This window comes from Quercus robur, chromosome 6 (assembly GCF_932294415.1).
Source record: "Quercus robur chromosome 6, dhQueRobu3.1, whole genome shotgun sequence".
Classification (NCBI taxonomy): domain Eukaryota; kingdom Viridiplantae; phylum Streptophyta; class Magnoliopsida; order Fagales; family Fagaceae; genus Quercus; species Quercus robur.
In genome coordinates this window covers 47,058,900-47,080,620 of record NC_065539.1, presented here as the reverse complement: position 1 = coordinate 47,080,620, position 21,721 = coordinate 47,058,900, and the positions used below count along the sequence as shown (strand labels likewise).

Here is a 21,721-nt window from a genome sequence, read left to right as displayed (position 1 = left end):
CCTTCAAGCTAAGGCGACTCTGCATTTTTTTTGAAGCCAAAACCAAAGTTTCATTCATTGTGAAAAATGGATTAAATCCTGAGTACAGAGCCTCTAGAGCTGGGGGAGGAGAATCCTCTAACCAAATAACATCATCAACTGTATGTTTAGAGAACCAACAGAGGCCTCTAAGTAGACACTGGACATCCTGCACAATATGGCCAGTCTGAGGCAAATGAGAACCTGAAATCAATGGAGACTTCATGATGGTAATGTTGTCCCCCTCAATGATAAACTCTTTGAACCCATCATCAATTGCAAATTCCATTGCCGTTCTGCAAGGAAGAAGCTCAACCTCTTCACTATTAGCTACTGCAGGCCCTTTGGCCGAAATTGAAAAAAAATCTCTTGATGCTCAAAGTTGCCTTTGTTATCATACATGTTCCGTTCTGACTAAAAATTCTGTTCCGGTTGATTAACTAGTATGAAAGTACGAATCACCTCGCCTATTTTGCTTGTTTTGATCCATTTCTCTAAATTTTGATTGGTACGATGATTTTAGTCAGAATGTGAATATATATATATATATATATATATATTTGTTTGGCACAATTGTTATATTCATTTAGGAAAGGTTTAACTCCAAACATGTTTTTAAATCTAGCTATCAAACAATTAGATACAAAAGTTTTCACAATCTTTTTTATAACTTGATAAGGTTATAAGTTTTTATTAGAATTACATCACTTTTTACATAGGTCTAATATTTCCACCATTTTATAATTACTAACTATAATTGGGCCACATCAACAATTGTAAAAAAATAAAAAATTTAAAGTTTTTGGTTAGATTTATTGATGGTCTTTTGAGATGTATGGTAGAAAAAAAAAATTTAGAAATTCTACTCTAGTATAATCTAAGTGGATATATATGTGTGTGTGTGAAACTCTCTCCTGAAAACTTGAATTTTGCATTAAGAGTGCAAAGTGGTAAGATTGGACTATTGAGTGAAGATATATATATATATAAACAATAAATTAATTAATTTTAAAGGAAAAATTACAGTGACTTTCCCTAAATTTTTTCTGTTATTCACTCGCATCTCCTTTAGTTTAGAAAAAGATAATCACATTTCCTAAAATGTAAACCGTTTACATATCCCTAAAGACTTAAAAGGAATTAATAAAATACTTGAATTATCTATTTAGGAATTTTATAACTTTTTTCAACCATTTAGGAGAGATCAATATAAATACTTTTTTTTCCTATAAAAAAAATATGTATAAATACTTCTTCTTTTTTTATATTTTAAGGGAAGTTATGTGAGTATCTTATTTCAAACAAAAGACCTAAAAAAAAAATTCAAACAAAAGAGGAGTTGAATATCATAACAAAAACCATCAAGGGGTTAAATGTAATTTCACCCAATTTTAAAAAGCCCGTGGAAATTTGTGTGTTTTGGATGAGGCCAAACAAATTGACGGTGAGGATGTTATCCAAAACCGCACGTCGATCTTCCACAATTCTCATAATGCCACGTGTACGGCTGATGATGCGATAGACCAGGGAAAACCCCGAAGGAGCCCTCACACCCAAAAACCCAAATAATCAAAATCAAACTCCAAAACCAAACCAAAACCAAAAGAAATTTAAAAACACAAAAATCTGAGACTGATGAGAGAGAGAAAATTGTAATTACAAAACTCTCTCTCTCATTCCGGGTCTATTATTATCACTTTAAAGTTTCGCGGTTATGCCCTCAAATTCTCATTCCCATTTTTCTTCTTCATCTTCTTCACTTGGTGCTGTGCTTCGCGTTCTCGATCGGACGGTGGCTCTGTTCTCTTCTGTCGCTGTTTAAAGCTCGGTTTCGTAGCGGCACACGATTTGATCGGTGAGAGCGCATTTTTCTTGTTGCTGAATTTCTCACTTTCTAGGGTTAATTGTTCAGACAATTTCGAAATTCCGAACCGGTTTTTTTCGTTTTCGTAATTGTTTGGTTTCTGAGAAAACTGAGGGTTTGGAATGAGACCAAATCGAAGTGTCTGAATTATGATGTAGTTGTGTTTTGCTGCTATAAGTTCAGTGAGTATTTCTTTTTTTCTTTTTTTTTTTTGAAATTTGATTTCGGAATTGTGGATTCTGTTTACTTTTCTCGCAATTTGTTCTCTCAGCAACCAAACGGTTTTGGATCGTGGATTTTGCTGTTTTTTGCTCTTTTTCGTTTTCTGTGTTCTGAAGCTGTTTGAATTTTGATTTTTGTGAATACAGTTGTGGAATCTGAAATTTTTTCCTCTCGTCCTTTCTGTTTGGTTGGCGGGAAATCTGAGACTGAGTTTAGGAAAATAGCGTAAAGAGATAGACTGTTGTGCTTATTATTGTTTCAGCTTGTAAAATGGGAAGGAGGACTTTACGTTAGCTGAATAGGTGGAGGATTTTTGTTTTCTCTGATCCGATGAGTGAACTCGGAAATCTAATTAGCTACTTGAAGGGTATGCGATGCATTTGCTGATCTTGATTTGGCAACTGGGCTTTTGTAAAACCCTGTCACATGCCAAGGTTACGCCTGCAATGCTTGTGTATAGGTTATTTACTCCTGAGTTAGTGGAGGGAGCTATGGATTTGAATTTTGGTAGATTTGGCTCTGAAATGCTTGTGTAAGAGGGGTATTTAAGTGAGGGAAGAAACTGAGGGAAAATGAGCAATCTGGGGATCTGATGGTATGAGTAACACCTGTTTGCTCTAAACATTGTGTTGAACAGACACACTTTTCGTTGCTTGTTATTCTTGCAAATTGTTAGTGTGGACCAGCAGTTTGGTTCCCTAGGAAAATGAGGGAAAGACAAGGTTTTATACTTGTGTGTGTGTATATATATATATATATTATATATCAACTAAGTCAAATATTTTGATATGGGCTTTGCTGAGTCAAAAACTTTTCTTTCCTACATTTTCTGAACCTCTATTAATTGCTCTTTAGCATTAATTGTTTGCTTACACTTCTCTTCATGTTTAGAACATTGATGTGCTTTGATTGATGGTATTGTTTTGCTGTTGCTACTTTAAGGTATTGCCCAACAATTTGAGCCATTTCTTAGGATTCATTACCTTACATAGGATTTCTATGACACTTAAAGAAAGAAAAAGAAGAAAAAAATTTTAAATTTCTGTCCTTTGTTGAATCAGTTTGTAAATCTTGGATCAAAAACTTTTGCAATATTTCCATTCTTTTCTTAGCTTTGATTAGCAAAAAAAAGCATTAATGTTCTTTCCTTTCTTGTTGCTAATCCAACATTTATGAGGATGTTGACAGATTTGAAATTACTTTTGTAGCTTATTAGAGATTATAGTAGTTCGGAATTTAGCATATAGATGGCGGGCCTGTAAGACTTGATGTTCAAGAGATTTTTTTGATAGGTAAGACTTGATGTTCAAGAGATACCAAATAGTGAGAGTTTTTGATATCTTTAATCAATAATTCATAAAAATAGAGAGGTTGAAAAGCGTCAACAGTGCTTTATGGTACTAAATGTTGAGTCATTAAGAAGAAACATATTCATAAAATGTTGAGGTGTAGTGAGAATGAGAATGTTAAGATTGATAAGTGTAAATATAAAGAAAGATAGGATTTGAAATGAAGATATTTTCTTAAAGATTAAGGTGGTCCCTATTAATGAGAAAAGATGAGGGAGAGTCATTTGAGATGGTTTGGTCATATTTAGAGGAGAACTATTAATGCACCAATGAGAAAGAGTGAGTTGAATCAATTTGAGGGAACAAAAAAAAATGTAGAAGACCAAAAATAACATTAATGGAAGTAGTAAAAAGGGCATGTCAATTAAGAGAGTAATAGAGAGTACGACTTTGGATAAACCTAACTAGTCTGCTGAGAGTCCGTATATGATGCCAAAATTTTGGGACTATGGCTTGATTGTTGTCGTTGTTGTTGTTGTTGTTGAGGTTGAAGAACCAAATTATCTTTTTCAATTTTTTTTTTTTTTTTTTGACAATTCAATTTTTACAACAAGATGCACCAGTGGTATGGTGGTAAAATAGTATCATTTCCCAGTCATTTATTGTTAGTCAATTCAAATATGATTTTATTCTTGACCAATACATTTGAGCAAATTGCTATCTTAAGATTCCCCCCCCCCCCCCAACCAACCCATTAGGAGGACACGGGTGGTGGGAGTTAAAAATGTAGACAACTCTGGTGAACACATTTTTTTTTTAAATGGAAAAGGGATGGGGGTGGTGATTGTTAAAACACTGCGTTAACTTTATAAGCTTTTCTTTTCATTAAGGATTTTGCTTTGGTAACTCATGCTTTGCTTCTTCTTATTACAATATGATACAGACAACTGAGGAAGTTACTCATGGCCCCATCAAGAAAATCGAGAAGTGTCAATAAGCGGTTTTCTTATATTAATGAGGTTGCATCCAGTAAGGATGGAGAAAATGCTAACAAAGGTAGGCAGCGGGGCAGTCCTGGCTTTGTTCAGAAGGTAATCATGTTCTAAAACTGTTATTGTATATGAACCTGTCCCAGTATATTTATGCTAACAATAGTAGTATCTTCATATCATATTGATATAATTGAAACTGGTAAGAAGCAACTTGTGAAAAGTTGGATGCCTTTTTTAATTCATTACTTCTTCCTATCATGTGTAGAAGAGGAAGTTGTCTGATATGTTAGGAGCTCAATGGAGCAAGGAAGAGCTTGAGCGCTTTTATGCAGCATATCGTAAGTTTGGGAAAGATTGGAAGAAGGTCAGTACAAACTTCATAACTACAATATAGTATTCTTATTAGATATAGGTTACAATAAGTGCTGTTACCTGGATGGAGCTTTTTGCCCTTCACCACAAACTGTTTCTTGGACTCTTCAATAAATTTTGTGGGATCAAACTTGCAACTTCAAGCTTGAGAATTTGGATTATTCTACTTTAATGCATAGTTGGGGTCATGTCCATCTTAGTATATGCTTATAAATCTGGTTCCTGTATGATCTGGTTTCTTTAGGTGGCTGCTGCAGTGCGCAACCGATCTACAGATATGGTAGAGGCCCTTTACAGTATGAATAAGGTGCTCATGGTTTTCAATTACTTGAATCTACCCAGTAACTTATCTTTATTTCATTATTTATTTTGTGATGCTAAGTATCCGTGATTCTGTTGTCATATTTCATGTTTTAATGCTTATAATGATTAACAAAATACTTCTTATTGCATCAATAGGGTTGCTTCTATTGATTTATGTTTTTTCTGTAAATTTGAAGTGTTTCTGTTTCTAAGTGATGCCGCCATTATTTTTTTGTTTTTTGGGTTGCCAGAGTTTGATCTTTTTGCACATTATGGGACACTTTAAGGAGAATTTTGGTTAGCCTGGCTTTAAAAAAAAATTTGTGGTGATTTTGGTTTGTGCTCTGTTTTCAGGCCTACTTATCTCTGCCAGAGGGTACTGCTTCTGTGGTTGGACTAATAGCTATGATGACTGATCACTACTGTGTACTGGTGAGAGTGGATTTCAGTTTTAAACCAGTTTTGTAGACTTTCACATGGATCTTTCTTTTTTGGAAATATTATGGTGCTCCAATTGATTTTGCCTTCAATATTTGTGAATTATGATCCTTTTGTTTTATCCTCTTTACAAATCCTGCAAGAGGAAAGGAAACCTTACTTTTTGTGATGAAAAATTGAGAAACAGAACAAAAAACCTGACTCAATGCCAAAATATCCCTATGGTAATAGTGCAGTGGTTCACTATTACTTTTCATGGGAAAGGGTTTGGTTTTCTTCATTCTTTACCTACCCTAGTTTTCCTGTTCAAGAGGGGAACCTTTACCCATCTGTGGGATCTTGTCTCGTCATATCACTATAATTTTCTTCAGTGGTAGTTGTCAATTTTGTTAATTTTTTGCAGCTTAAATTAGGATCATCAAGGATGCAGATGCTAGAATATAGAATTGGATTTGGGCATTGGCTGGTTGTAAAATTTTCTGGATTAAGAATTACTTGGAATTTGGTTTGACTTGTAAAATTCTAAGCTTGTATATTCTGAAGGAGTTTTTTTTTTGGTAATTGTATCTAACTAAGAAAAATTTCCTGGAATTGTTATTTGCTTAAAGTAAAATTCAAAATAATAAAATGCCAATGAGCTCTAGCTCAGATGGTAATCATGGTATTTACTCCTACAGGAATATCATGGAAGGTAAGTCAGGTCATAGGTTCGGGACCTAGTCAGTGTGTGTAACTTGTCAATTAAAAAAGAAAATCAAAAAAAAAAAAAAAATCAATATCTGGTTGTTGTGTCCCTCCTATATTTATGATGCATTAGTTGGTGGTTTGTGTCCCTCGTATTTGAGTATTGAATGTATATGTTGACTTATCTATTAAGTTCATCTGCATCTAGAAAGTGCAACCAGCTTGCAGGGATTGCACTGTTGGGACTAAATTAAATGTTTTGTGGGCTGTCAGGGAGGAAGTGATAGTGAACAAGAAAGCAATGAGGGTGCAGAAGCATCTCGGAAGCCTCAAAAGCGTGCACGTGTTAAAACCCAGAATAACACCTCCAAAGGATTAGATGGGAACTTTCCTGATGTTTCGCGGTCCCAGTCAGTTGCATCAAGTTATGGCTGCCTTTCATTATTGAAGAAGAGGCGTTCTGGTGGGAAAAAAGATTTTGCTTGTGCTCTCTCTCTCTCTCTCTCTCTCTCTCTCTCTGTATAGGTAGTTTGGCTCTAGGTGTTTTAAATTTAATCTAGGAATTGAAACTAGGCCTTCCGTGCCTCATGGGAACGTGTAGAATCTGTGCCAAGATGTTGATTCTTTTGATATCTTGTTGCTTATTTTTTACAATTGGTCTTTGGGAGAAAAATACTCTTATCCTTTTGGGGGAGAGAAAGAGGGGGAGTGGGGGGGTGTCATTTTTACACTATTTTAGTTTTCCTGAGTTCTTTGTTGATGTTGTTTTGAAATTTCTCTTAGGGATTAAGCCCCATGCTGTTGGAAAAAGGACACCTCGTGTCCCAGTTTCGTATTACGATAAAGATAATGCAGAGAAGTATTTTTCACCAGCGAGGCAAGGTTCAAAACAAAAGGTGGATTCCAAAGATGATGATGTTGCTCATGAGATTGCATTAGTGTTGACAGAGGCTTCACAAAGAGGTGGTTCTCCCCAACTCTCTCGAACACCAAACAGAAAAGCAAAGGGCGCCAGGCCATCACCTGTTAAGAATGGTGAAAGGATGGTAAGTAAACGTTTTATCTAACAGTTTCTGTTGCTTTCTGTTAAGTTACTTTAAGATAATTGGTTAATCAATCGTGACCCTTTTTGCTAATCAGCATGCTGAATCAGAAACAACCTGTACCAAGCTTCGTGGTAGCCAGGTGGATGAGGGTGGTTGCGAATTAAGCTTAGGAAGCACTGAAGCTGATAATGGAGATTATGCTAGAGATAAAGGGTTTTTAAGGGGTAGAGAACGTGCTGGTACTGTAGGTCAACAGAAGGTGAAGAGGTACCATGTAAAGAAGCCAGAAGTTGAAGAAAGCATAAACAATGATGTGGATGACATAAAAGAAGCATGTAGTGGGACAGAGGAGGGACAAAAACCGGGTGCTGTCAAAGGAAAGCTTGAAAGTGAGGTTGTGAGGTCCCCTTTTAAGGGTCCGAGGAAGAGAAGTAAGAAAGTTCTGTTTGGAGGAGGTATATTATAATTTTTTAAATCAAGATTTTATTTATATTAATATTATTGTTCTTTTTTTCTTCTCTTTTCCTCTACAATAAGATCTCTGTATGCTTTTATTGATTGAATTCTATGTGGGGACTATACTTTTTCTCCTATAAAGATCTTTGCAGGTAATTGCCTTTGTTTTATTAAGGAGATGGAAGCTGGTTTTATTTTTTATAGGAGAACAAGTTAACATCCAAAATCCTAATTCTTTCCTAAACACATATTTTATGAAAAAAAGAAGAAGAGAGAGAGAGAGAATATTGAGCATAAATGACTTGTCATGAACTTTACAGACCTTTGAACTGAACTGAAATGACCAAGCTTCATGCATATTTTCCTTGGTTTTAGTTATTTGCATTATGTGGGTAAGAATGTGATAGAGCATCATTTGTAAATTTTTTTAGGACAAGAAGATTCTGGTAGTTGTAACTTGTATGTTTACCACCTCCCCCCCCCCCCCCCCCCCCCTTTTTTTCCCCCTCCTGAAGTAATTTCATCTCTACAACAGGATAGTTTTTTGATGTGATGCAGTCATCACATTTTTCTTCCCAGGTTTTAACTTGGTGTTTAATTAACTTGTTAAAACTAATAGCATATTTGGATGAGATCTGTTTAACTTGATCATTTACGAACCTACCTCCTCCCCAGGTCCCCACAAATTTATTTATTTTGTTGACCTTTAAGTTTGACCTGTTTCTCTCCATTTTGTTGAAGCATGTTTCTAATTCTTTTATTATTCGTTTCTCCTCTTCATGTAGATGATGGCTCTGAATTTGATGCCCTGCAAACTTTGGCAAATCTGTCTTTGATGATGCCAGATACTGGTAAGAATCTGCACTTCAACAAATAATTTTTGAATAATAAGTCATGCAAAAACTAATCTATGACATGAGGTGCTTCCTTGATTTAGCCTGCCATCTCTTTCATTTTGGTTATCTTTGAACTTTGATTATGGTGCATACACTTCATTATGTGTCAAACTTGGATATTTTCTGAATATAAGTGTGCAACAATTGTTATCTGATATTTTAACATATTCAATGCTAAACAATATGGTACTTCACTGAAGTTGGTTTCAGCAATAAAACAATAATAACAAATTGCTATGAATAGTCAATAGATAGAAATTTTTAAAGGAAATATCATTCCTTAAAAACAAAAACCCAATCTGACTAGTAATCTCCAAAGTTGACAATCACATAGTCTGATCTTAGGGAAGCTTTTTGTTATGCATGCAATTACATGACTGCTTCTCTGCAAAGTGGCGGGGCTAAAGTATGCTTTAGAATATATTTTTTCCTCCAGTAGATGCAATTTGTGGCATTAAAAATGTAGCTTGTGGTTAACCACCTAATTAGTTGCTTCTCCTCATGGGTTTTTCACCAGTTTGCAAGCAAGTGTATATAAGTTCTCACATTAATATTGAATTTAGCATGATATGCAAAGCATCTAATCTATCTGTATAATGCAACTTGTCCAAAGTCTCCCTAATGCTCCTTTCAATATTCTTGATATCACCGGAGATTCTATTTTCCAAGATGATGTATAATTTGCACTACTTGATTGATAGCTGATTGTTTTTCTTTTTCTCAACCACTTCTGTACTTTTGTGGTGTCTTTGTGTTAGTTTGTTTCTGTGATATACTTTTTGCTACCCAGAGAATGGGAACAGTAAACCTTTGGGTTTTGGTTATGCTTTGAATAAATACTGTATTAGGAGGTAATTTTACTCAAGATCTGATCATCTTTGGTTTTCTGTCTGTTAAGAGTCATCTGCACAGGTCAAAGAAGAAAGTCTTGACAAGTCTAAATTGAAAGGGAATCATTCTATTCCAGAAGCCGAAGTCAGTGCTTTGAGGACATCTAAATTGAGCAAAGGATTTACTCACAACATTGGTGCTATTCCTGAAACAAAGGAGGAAGCTCACCCGTCCAATACCGGAATACGGAAAAGGAAACAGAAAACCTCGCCATTTAAAGTAAGAAAACATAAAACTAACTCAAACCAGTTTGCCTGTATTTCTCTTAATTGGTGATATAATTTTTATTTGGCCTTGGCATGAAGCAATGAACATATGCAAATTCCTTGTCAGTTGCAGATTTTTGAAAAGGAAGCTCATACCAGTTCTCATAGTGAACCTAAAAAGATCGAGGTGTGTAATTTACTAATTCTTTGTACCCTGAAAGTTGATAACAGAAACAAATTTCTAACATGATCTTGCACCGTAGTATCCTAATATATATATGTGTGTGTGCGCACGCGCACGCGTGCATTTGGTTGATGGCTTATGACTGGTTGAGTGAGATTACCAATTCTGAAGTTTTCAGTGTACTGCTTCTACAATTTTAATGTGCATTGGTATCACATAAATTGCTTTTGGGGTTTGGATTGCACCCAAGTTACTTGATAAAGGAATATGGCACTTATCTTCAAAAGGGAACCAGACTTATGTTTGGTCTGAAATTTTTTTCCAGAATGGAGGGCAAATGTTAAAACTGCACTATATGTTATAATCTCTGTTCATAGCAGATTGAAGTAGATATCCTTTCTTGCAATTCTTTTCTTTGGTCATAATTCAGGAATTCGTGCTTTGGTCCATATGTCATACTCAATAACTAAACTGTTCGTGTCTGTCCCAACATCTTAAGCTATTAGGAAGTAGGCCAGCATTTATATAAAGCAAACCACTGGCATCCCTCCCTACAACATGTTAAATTACCACCGAAATAAATGTTGGCCTTGAGCATGTGAAACTTGAGGAATCACTTAAATGGGAGTCATCAAGACTTTTTACCAAAAGACCTTATATACAATGAGACTCAGTTATCATTTTCGTGAACCACTATTGTAAACACTTTAAAATTTTAGGACGTGGGCCAGTGTATATCAAGCAATATATATATATATTGGAACTAAGGCTTTGTTGTTGTATTGGTGATCAATGCATCCATGTGTTTGATTACATTGGTGAAAATAATGTACTACACCTAAGGAACTGTATATATATATATATATATATGTATTTGCAAGTTTTTTATGGTGTATAGACCTTAAGTTGAAATTAGTTAGCATGTCTCACTTTATCATGTATGGTTTACGGTAATTGCAATCCAATTCTGTTCTCTGCATCTAAGTACCTTGCGTTTGGTTGTAGGCTACTGCTGAAGTGGTCTCGGTGAATAAAGGTAGACGCTCTTCTCATAATTCCGCACAAGCAAAACAAGGAAGGGTGGTGAAACCTAAAGAACGTACACCTTTGAGTACTGATCTCAGAGGGGAAGGAAATGATTCAGCTCTACCAACTGTACAAGTTACATCAGCAGACCAGGTCAACCTACCAACTAAAGCTAGGAGTAGAAGGAAGGTGGATCTACAGAAACCAGTAATACAGAATGATTCAAAGTCTTCTGAAAGTATTTTGAATGACCATCCCAGTATACAGATTCTTTCATCCCACGACAGAGTACTCAGTCTTAAGGTAAAATATATATCATTGTTTATGTTTCAATAAAACTGAGTTTCTTCAAATTCTTCTTAACGTTTCATATATTTTTGTATAACAGGAAAAGCTTTCTAATTGCCTATCTTCGGATCAAGCACGGAGATGGTGCACTTTTGAGTGGTTCTACAGTGCAATAGATTACCCATGGTTTGCTAAAAGGGAGTTCATGGAGTACTTGGATCACGTTGGATTGGGTCTTGTTCCAAGATTAACCCGTGTTGAATGGGGTGTTATAAGGAGGTTTTGATTCTTAACCTTCATTTAGAGTTCATACTGTGCTTTCCCACATGATTGATAAAGTGTCAGCTACCAAATGCTTCAATCACAATTTCTTGTTGATGCAGCTCACTGGGCAGACCCCGGCGATTTTCTCAGCAATTTCTGAAGGAAGAGAGAGAGAAGCTAAATCAGTACCGGGAATCTGTTAGAGGACATTATGCTGAACTACGTGCCGGTACCAGGGAAGGACTTCCAACTGATTTAACTCGTCCTTTATCAGTTGGACAACGTGTTATTGCTCTGCATCCAAGGACAAGAGAAATTCATAATGGAAGTGTATTAACTGTTGACCATTGTAGGTGTCGAATTCAGTTTGACCAGCCTGAACTAGGGGTTGAATTTGTCCTGGTACTTTTTCTTCCCTCCCATTACAATTTTCTATTGTGTTTTACATATTGTCTGATGTAAGGCTGTTTCGACTTTAAAAATTGGCACAATTAAGTAGTGTTGTTTTGCATATATTAGAAAGGTGAATAGGAAGATGCCTCTGTTTTTGCTTTTCTCTTCTTTTTTTTTGTAATCTTTGATATGCTTTGTGCTTCTTTGCATAAAGTAGCTTTCTGAATATACATCTTTCTTACTTGTCAAAAAAAAAAAAAAGAATAGGAAGATAAAATTTTAAGAAGTTGTTTGATGTGGTGACTTGGTTTCTCATTTGACTTAACTATGTCAAATGGGGTAGCGCACACACAATGCATTGCTATCTTACATATCCTCTGATGCCCTTTTCTATTAACCTTGTGTTAGTTCATGAAAATTATCAGAGAAGTTGAGTGGTGGTAATTAATCTAGGAAAGTTTTTTTTTGGAAATTTTATTTTGCCTCTTAATGCTAAAGTATAGATGTTTAATATGTATGTGGAATTTTCTTGTCATAGGATCACTTAAGTAGTGGGAGTTTATAGTTGTAGCAGGTTGTTAAGCTATTTGTGAACAACTGATTCAGCATATTGTACTCCGTTCTTTCTCACTTGTAAATGTCTTGGATCATTTTCTAGGAGAAAACAAATTTTTACTGGAATTTTCATTGGTGGATTTATTGTGTTGATGCTGCTCCATGTCTGTGGGGTGGGGGTTTGAGCATTTGAAATTTGTATTCTTAATTGGTTTTATGGCCATAACTTATTGTTAAGTATAGCATCAGTTGTAGCTCATGTCTGGTTTGATTGTTCTATATCCTTACAAAAATTTTACATGCATTTTATATTAAATTTCGAATTTCTGTTCCACTCATATTTAATGTTGATAATGCCTTTACAACTTGTTGGCTAACTCTGCTCTATTTAACTTCAATTGTCTTTTTAAATTTAGAAATTCCCTGTGTGAACTTTTGGATATAAGGTGGTAATAGTTTGCAGTTCTCATTACAATAGTGGTATAAACATGGTGATATAGTTGATGACTAGCCTCTCAGATTTATTTGTAAACTCCTAATGAGATGAATTCTGATTGCATCGCTGTATTCAAAATCTAGAGTTCAAATTTCTCAGAAGTTGAATATGGTATTCCACAACCGTGTAACCTTTAGAATGCAAGAATTTATTTGCCCATATTGTAAAAATCAGATGCCAAGTATGGATTGGCTTGATTTTTCCTTTGAGCTCCTGACAATTATATAAAGTACCAAAAGCCAATTGTGGCATTATTTTGTTTTTACTTTTTAATGCCTTTGAACTGTGCTGCATTGATTTTAGTTATGATTAAATATTGTGTAGCAATATTATGTCTTTGAGAGACTATGCATGTCTTTTCTTTCTCAGGTTTGTTTGAGATTTGAAGATTTTTGCTATTAACTATTTCTCTGAATTTCAGCAAATTTCAATGTTTGGCATTCTGTTTATCATTTTTTTATGGATGGCACGGTGTAATACCTGTTTTTCATCACAGGATATTGATTGCATGCCTTTCAATCCGTTGGAAAATATGCCTGCATCTCTAACTAGGCACAATGCTTCTGTTAATAAATTATTTGAGAACTTCAACGAGCTTAAAATTAAATTTGCCCCGAGTGAGAATCTGGAGAGCACAGATGGTCCTTATATTTCCCCGTCATCTCATCACATCAGCAATTTATTAAAGCAGGTAAAATTCAGTACATTTTGGAATTTAAGTTGTGTTTTTTGCTAATATTTGGGCGGTTGTTATACCCATGGAACTATGAATCATACAGTAATTCTATTATTAGTATTTTTTCTGAGTGCTGGAACCTACGGCTCAACTAAAATTTCATGCACTAAGAAGAATTTGATATGGCAATCATCTAGAAACAAAGTGAGCGTGATATTAACTAAGCAGAAACTGTTTTATGTCAGGGTGTTTCACCAAGTTCCAGCTTACAAGCAAAAGTAAGGCCTACTGATATTGCTAATACCCAACAAGCAGCAAATTCTCAGCCTTCACTTCTTGCTCAGATCCAAGCAAAGGAAGCTGATGTACAAGCTCTCTCTGAGTTGACCCTTACTCTTGACAAAAAGGTTTTACTTATTAATTGCTATTTCTGCATCATTGTAAATGTTTTTTACCTGTTGGATATTATTGTATTTAAAGATTGGGTAAAATATATTAACTTACCTTGAGGTTTGAGCTAATGCCAATTAAGTCAAAAACATTTCAAAACTATCCAATTTGGTCCCTAAAGACTAACCTGTCCCTAAATAGCTAAACGCCATTACTTATTCCCTTCTCCCTCTCTTCTCTCTCGTCCCCCTCTCTCTCACCAGACCTGGCCACCTATAAAATCCATAAGCCTTCACCGGCATCAGCAACTCCATCGAACAACCATCACTGCTACATGAAGCCCAAGGCCAGTTTTGCATCAATTCACTCTCTCTCTCTCTCTCTCTCTCTCTATTTTCTACCCACCCAAAAATAGTAACACCAACAACAACCCACGGCTGCCACCACCTCCTACCCAGTGCAGCAACAAAAGAAAAAAAAACTACTGAATGTTTCAAACGATGTTCGCCAGCAACCCCAAAACCAAACCCATCACCACCTCAAACCCTTACCCATATCCACCAACCACATCAAACATTTCTTGATACACACCACAGACCCATGCTCACAACCACCCAAATCAAACCAATCCAAAAACCCACGGCAAACCAAACCAAATCTAGCAAGCCACAGCCACCCAAGCCACACGGCCACCGTAAATTTGAAAGGACACCCACCAAAAGTTAAATCCAAACCACAGGCACTAGACTCAAAGACATCCATTCAACCATCATTTACTAGAAACCCCAAAACCCAAATCAAAATACTAAACCCATAGATCTACGAACAGTAGTACCTAAAATCCCATTTTTCAAACCCACACCCAAATCATCTAAACCTCACCCAAATCATCCGAACCTAACAACCAAAGGAGATTTAGAGAGAGAGAGAGAGAGAAGAGAGGGAGAATAGAATAAGTAACGGCGTTTAGCTGTTTAGGGACCAAGTTGTCTTTAGGGATTAAGTTGGTTAGTTTTGGGAAGTTTTGGACCTAGTTGGCATTAGCCCAAACCTTAGGGATAGTTAATGTATTTTACCCTTAAAGATTTCATGACTAGTCCAGTTAGCCTTGGTGGTTAAAAGTGAGCTGATAGATAATATTAAAACTTGTAGGAAGCTGTACTGGCTGAGCTGAGGTGCATGAATGATGCTGTTTTTGATAACCAAAAAGATGGGGATAACTCTCTCAAGGAGTCAGAATCTTTTAAGAAGCAATATGCTGCAGTACTCTTACAGTTAAATGAAGTCAATGAGCAGGCAAGAATTTCTATTGACCAACTTTCATATTTAATTTTGTTTCCATTGTATTGCCACTACTTTGCTTTGACCGTGCAACAATTGCCTGAGTGATATTAGAGACTTTATCTTTAGATTAGAGATTGAATTTTTAGTTTAGATTTTTCTCTACATATTTTTCACATGTGCTTTCATAATTTCCATGTGCTTTTGTAATCAGTTAGTTTGTTAGTCTTCAGTTAGTTAGTTTTAGTTGAATTTTCTTGTGCTTTTTCTTGTTTATATAAGAGAAGCAATTGATATAATTTACACACAATTATACAAGTTCATTTTTCCACTATTTTTATTGACCAACTTTCATATTTAATTTGTTTTCCAGCGTATTGCACTACTTTGCTTTGACCATGGAGAAACTACTTGAGTGATATTAGAGATTGTATTTTTAGTTTAGATTTTTTCTATACATATTTCCACGTGTCTTTTATAATTTCCACATGCTTTTGTAATTAGTTAGTTAACTTAGTTTGTTAGTCTTCAATTAGTTAGTTTCAGTTGTATTTTCTTGTACTTTTCTTGTGCTTTTGTAATTAGTTAGTTAACTTAGTTTGTTAATCTTCAATTAGTTAGTTTCAGCTGTATTTTCTTGTACTTTTCTTGTGCTTTCCCTTATATATAAAAGAAGCTATTGATATAATTTACACATACAATAATACAAGTTCATATTTCCACACACTATTTTCTAATAGATCACCTTTCATTTCCAGGTTTCTTCTGCTTTGTTTTGCTTGAGGCAACGCAACACATATCAAGAGAGCTCCCCACATTTGTTGTTGAAGTCCATGGCTAATTTAGGTGAACCTGGTGGCCAATTGAGCTCTCTTGATTGTTCTGCTGGTCATGCCCAAGAATCTGGATCTCATGTTTCTGAGATTGTTGAAAGTTCAAGAAAAAGAGCAAAAACTATGGTTGATGTGGCTATGCAGGTATGGAAAGGTCATTTTACATAGTCCGTGTCCTGTTGCCCTTTGCAATTACTGGTGATTCATGTAACTTGCTATACGTAATCCCTAGGATCAATTTTATGATTATTACAATTTGTTCCATTTTAGTCCTTTTTCATCATATGGTTGGAATGTCATGCTTTAACATTGGCATTTGCACACAATTGTAGAACTTAGTAGTAGATCACTTGATGGCATTGTTCCACCTCCATTGTTGAAATGCTCATTGCATTAAGGGGTTCCCATTTTCTTTGATCACAATTTGAGACATGCGTACATGATCCTAAATTGGGAAATTTAATGCAAACATATTCTGTTGATGTCCTAGAGAGTAATACTTGGCTGAACCAAATTTATCAAATTAGAGACAACAAATATGTTAAAATTTATTTTCTTATACCAGTTTGTTAGAATTTGGGACCAGCATACATTATGTAGGACAAATTGGGGAATCTGTCTATGTGCTGTTGTGGTGGGTTTTGGGACTAGCATACATTATGTAGGACAAATTGGGGAATTTGTCTATGTGCTGTTGTGGTGGGTTTAGGGTTAGGAAAGAATAAAATTAGAGAGAAATTAGGGCTGTTCAGGTGTTGTATGAACAGTATCCATAGACAGTAATTTTAGAAAGAGAAGAGAGGAGGAAGAACCAACAAAAACCAATGTGCCCGTTGCTCAATACACTCAATTATATTAATCAACTGATTCCATCTCTTTTGAATACATTGAGCACAATATATATATATAAAGACTCTTTCTTGTACTAGTAGTAATAGGACTCCTAGTAGTATTAGCCTATTAGGACTACTAGTTTGATTAACCTAATAAATAATAACTTGGACCCAAAGAAAATAAACCTAAGATACTTAGGATCTCCTAGAAGATTCTAGACTCGAGCAAATTTCCAAAATACCCTTGATTTGTAGGAATTGCAGAACTTACAAATTTGCCCCTGAATATAAAATTGACCATAACTAATAAAATAAAATCCCATATTAAAAACGATTTTAACCCTAAAAGACTCCTACTTGGACCATCAAAACCACACAACTTCACTTTAATTGGACTTCAAATGAGGACCCAATAAAATAATTCTTGAATAGGCAAATTTGCAAAGTAATAGCATATTCCATGACTTCATGCATTCACATGAACAATAAATAAAAACATCTACACAAGACACAAAGTTTAACATGATTCAACTTCCATGCTTACATCCACAGGCAACACCAACCAAAATATACTCTCAACGACATGGATACAACCATATTTAACCAAGCCTCACAAACACACTCAAAACCTCTCACAAACACAAACTAATCTATATCCCATTACTTCCAAAACAAACTCTCAATACCAACTCATAAATTGATAGTCACAAGCCCAAAACCCTGAATACATCCAGTGGTGCTCTCTTACATAAACAATAGACAATCTCTCAACTAACACGCACAAATATATTTCAACTCCAAAAGAACTGCCAAACTACTTTCAAAGAGAACCACTCATGTACTTCAAGGAGTCTTCTTTCTCTCCCTGTATGGGAGGACCTCTTGGGTGAAAGTCATAAAATCCTTTATAGTACAATCTAGATAGAAGGCTCCAACTCCTATTCTTTGGTTGACAAGGATTATAAAATTACTTCTTTGACCAGGATTATGAAATTACTTATTTGACAAAGAATTGACTTTCATTCTTCACCAAGAAGACCTAAATAGGTAACCAAGTTAAAATAGGAATTTGAGACAATTTTTAAAAAAATACCCAAAAGATAGTTTTTAGAAGATTTTATGGAAATCGGGTATTTTTTCTTGTAACTGTTTTTAGACCTGATCTAGTTTTCAAGGTCAATCCATCTTGTTTGCCATTTCAGTTCTCTGGTTGTCAATGCAGTGCTTCTTTCTGACTAAAATTTCCTCCTGATTTCAGGCAGTTTCATCTTTTAAAAAGGGGGGAGTTAACATGGAAAGGATTGAGGAGGCTATGGATTTTGTAAATAATCAGCTTTCAGTAGATGATTCTAGCATGTTAGTCGGGAGGGCTTCTGCTCCTGCAGATGCAAATCATGTTACTTTAGCATCTCAGGATCAGTCGACTGCCTGTTCATCAGTTTCATCTGCAACTAATAATGCACCTGATCCTAATTTAGACAGATTGGCCAACCAAAATGAAGTGAAAATCCCTTCAGAACTTATTGTTCATTGTGTGGCTACTTTGCTCATGATTCAGGTAATTTCTTGTATATATGCCATAGTTTTCTGTTTACGATCTCATTTATCAAAACAATTTTGGTTTACTATCATGAATCCGTTACTTTCAAACCAAAAGGTTGAATATGCTGCAACTTTCTTTTGTTTAGTGGTGTTTCTATATTCAAACCGTCCTGCACAGTGTCTCTTATCAACCATTTTATAAAAACATTCCCTTCATTATATCTGCTTTTCCTGAATGCTTTGTCTGAGGACGTCACTTGTTGACTTTGGTTATGACATCGCTGGTACAAGTTTCTGTGTCAAATGATCGTATTTTTTCCCCTAAAAATATATATTGCTGTGAGATGAAAGACATTTTGGATATGCCAATTCTTTGGGCCCAATGGTATTTCCTTCCCCAGTAAAATGCTAATTTTTTTTTCTTGGCCTTTTGCTTTGTATTTACCCATCAAATACAAGTGAAATATTATATATTTAGAACAGATTTGCAAAGGATCAAAAAAGTGCATAGTGAGTTGCTTGTTAAAGTCCTTGCTCTTCATGATATCTTCTGGTTATAATGTTTGGATTTGATATTAGTCATATATTACTGGATTCATGGTTATGTTTGTTATTGTACTGGAGGGGCTGATAACTTGTAATCTCTGATTCTAATAATCTTCACTAAACAAAATGCAGAAGTGTACAGAACGACAGTTTCCACCAGCTGTTGTCGCCCAGGTACTTGATTCTGCTGTTAAAAGTTTACAGCCCTGTTGTTCACAGAATCTTCCAATATACGCAGAGATACAGAAATGCATGGGAATTATTAGAAATCAGATATTGGCACTAGTACCTACTACATAGGTACATTCTTGATCCTCAGTCTGTAAATTGCACAGCCTTGAGTCACATTTTGAATGTGATGTGCACTGTTTCACCAAACCCTTTTTTCTCTCAAGTAAATTGTGTATAATTGTTATCGGTACATGAAGCACCTCTCTTTTTCTTTTTCTTCTTCTTTTGCAAGCTTTAAGCAGAACTGTTTTAATGCTCGGGCCTTTATATGCCATAATTGGAATCTGATTTGACAGGTCTGCTGAGGGAGAGTGCCATGATATTAGGCGGAGAGAAGGCTATTATTATTATATAATTCAATCAGATTGTTGAGGATAAATTGGGGTTTGTTTCTCACTAGTGTGTCCACTAGCTGCATCACCTCAGGTCAAACAATCAATCACTTTCGGAAGAGACCAGGTAAAATGCCATGTGGTCCAAACCAAAAATTCATTGGAATGTAAATAAAATTCATGTGGAAGAGGTCGCTTCTCGGAATTTCACCAATCGCGAACTGTCACTTGTTTCATATGAGGCTCGCTCGATACATGTAGCAGAGTGAGAAACCTTTGGATCCCACCCGTAAGGTATGAGGACGAGATTCCAACTGGTAGCACTTCCCTGAGTGGGGTTTTATACTAAAAGCTACTGCATGTTGGTTGTACATTGCAAACTCTTCCAGACGTGAGAAGATATATTTGGCACACTACAAATAATCTGCTAGTTATGTACGCTTACAAGATTCAGGCTTACTTAAAAGGCAAGGTAACAAGGGACTTGCTATTAGTCCCAAAATTGATCTGTAAGTACTGTTGTATTTGCCATGCTGGCACCTTGTAACTCTTAATTCACAGCACTTTACTCAAAATTAATAAAGGCAACTTTACTGTGGGTGATTCTTTGGGGCAATATTTGCATCTATAATATATCTTGGACGAATTATTGGGATCTCCCTCAGTGTCAAATACCTTTCCAAAGTCCGATTTATATATATATATATATATATATATATATTAAGATCAATTTAAACTATACAAGTGATTACGGAAAGCTCCTATTATGTCCCATCCTTATGCAATATGAGGTAGATGTCATGTGACTGTTGCATTCTTGGTTGTGATTATAGAGCCAATTGTATGGATTTATTTTTTACAAAACAAAATCTAAGGATTTTTGGTGTTCTCACGTTAATGTTAGCTTTATTAAATCAGTAACTAAGAAAATTTTCATTAAAAAAATATATTAACTACTCATCCTGCCTCTATATTGTAACTTCCTGAGAACCGTGTCAGATAATCTATCTCATTTTAATAAAGTGGTAAAAAAAGGAAAAGGAAAAATTATAATTAACTGCACCCTTGTTCACAGGGGTATGTCAGTTAGTGTTAATTGCCAAAATCTAAGGATTTTTGGTGTTCTCACGTTAATGTTAGCTTTATTAAATCAATAACTAAGAAAATTTTCATTAAAAAAATATATTAACTACTCATCCTGCCTCTATATTGTAACTTCCTGAGAACCGTGTCAGATAATCTATCTCATTTTAATAAAGTGGTAAAAAAAGGAAAAAGAAAAATTATACTTAATTGCACCCTTGTTCACAGGGGTATGTCAGTTAGTGTTAATTGCCATTCTCGCTCCAAATACGCAGAATCCATCCTTCATGTCTTGAGAGACTGTCCTGTGGCTAAGAAATTTTGGTCCAGGAATCCTTTTACCTTGTCCTTCATCAGAATTTTTTATCCTGATTTAAAAGGTTGGCTTCACAGATTCAGCCCCCTAATTCTATTGATCACAGTGATTCTTATCCCTGGAAATTATACTTCCTTCATGGCATTTGGTTCCTAGGGCTAAAATAAATAAATAAATAATTTAAAAAAAAAATTGGATCTTTAGTCAGGCCCAACCCAAATCTCTCTCGAGAGGTTCATAATAGGGCCATGGAGTACTTTCTCATCATATCTCCGAATTTTACCCGTAGCCATGGTAGTATTAGATGGATCAGTAGGGAAAAACCTATCCCTTATTGGTACAAACTTAATGCTAATGACTCTTCATTGGATAATCCTGGAAAGGCTAGGGGAGGAGGCATTATTAGAGACCATCTAGGCAACCGGGTGGTAGGTTGTGCTCGTGCTATTGAATCATCCTCCAGTTTTGTGGCTGAGTTGTGGGCTTTAGGAGATGGCCTTGCTCTTTGCAATCAGCTGCACATTGATTTTCTAATTGTTGAATTAGCCTCTATGATTATCAATATGTTAAATGATGCTAACAGCTTTTCTAGGTCCTTATCTCCTCTGGTTGATGACTGTAGGGTCCTTCTCAGCAGGATTTCTCATCACAAGGTTCAACATTGTGATAAGAGCTGACTTGGCTATGGATTATACTACTTGTGAGTTACCCCTTGCTTGTATCTTGAATCAAATTAGGCTTGATGCCATTAGTACTACCAATTGTAGGCGTTGCA

At 35.5% G+C, this 21,721-nt stretch overlaps 1 protein-coding gene across 3 annotated transcripts; it reads left to right on the top strand.

Annotated features, from left to right (window-relative positions):
- The first annotated feature begins 1,624 nt into the window (after window positions 1-1,624).
- LOC126689100 (protein ALWAYS EARLY 3) lies at window positions 1,625-20,163 on the top strand. 3 transcript variants are annotated; one of them, XM_050384151.1, is made up of 21 exons: window positions 1,625-1,873; window positions 4,337-4,484; window positions 4,651-4,749; window positions 5,002-5,064; window positions 5,415-5,492; window positions 6,456-6,645; window positions 6,966-7,228; window positions 7,323-7,683; window positions 8,470-8,535; window positions 9,479-9,690; window positions 9,811-9,864; window positions 10,867-11,190; window positions 11,276-11,454; window positions 11,559-11,841; window positions 13,380-13,574; window positions 13,805-13,966; window positions 15,102-15,245; window positions 15,989-16,207; window positions 18,155-18,454; window positions 19,117-19,284; window positions 19,512-20,163. In XM_050384151.1, the coding sequence occupies exons 2-20, from the start codon at window positions 4,356-4,358 to the stop codon at window positions 19,282-19,284; spliced, it is 3,489 nt and encodes a 1,162-aa protein (XP_050240108.1). In that variant the 5' UTR covers window positions 1,625-1,873; window positions 4,337-4,355; the 3' UTR covers window positions 19,512-20,163. The 3 variants fall into 3 exon arrangements, with proteins under 3 accessions (XP_050240108.1, XP_050240106.1, XP_050240107.1); XM_050384149.1 differs by having other exon boundaries at window positions 9,805-9,864; XM_050384150.1 differs by lacking the exon at window positions 1,625-1,873 and adding an exon at window positions 3,379-3,396 and having other exon boundaries at window positions 9,805-9,864.
- The last annotated feature ends 1,558 nt before the right edge of the window (window positions 20,164-21,721 follow it).

What these genes read in the sequence shown, in the direction of transcription:
- LOC126689100 (XM_050384149.1), top strand. Translation starts at nt 4,356, where the DNA reads ATGGCCCCATCAAGAAAATCGAGAAGTGTCAATAAGCGGTTTTCTTAT. An exon ending in CCCTTTACAGTATGAATAAG is followed by an intron (nt 5,065 to 5,414) that starts GTGCTCATGGTT and finishes CTCTGTTTTCAG; the next exon opens with GCCTACTTATCTCTGCCAGA. An exon ending in ATTGAAGAAGAGGCGTTCTG is followed by an intron (nt 6,646 to 6,965) that starts GTGGGAAAAAAG and finishes AATTTCTCTTAG; the next exon opens with GGATTAAGCCCCATGCTGTT.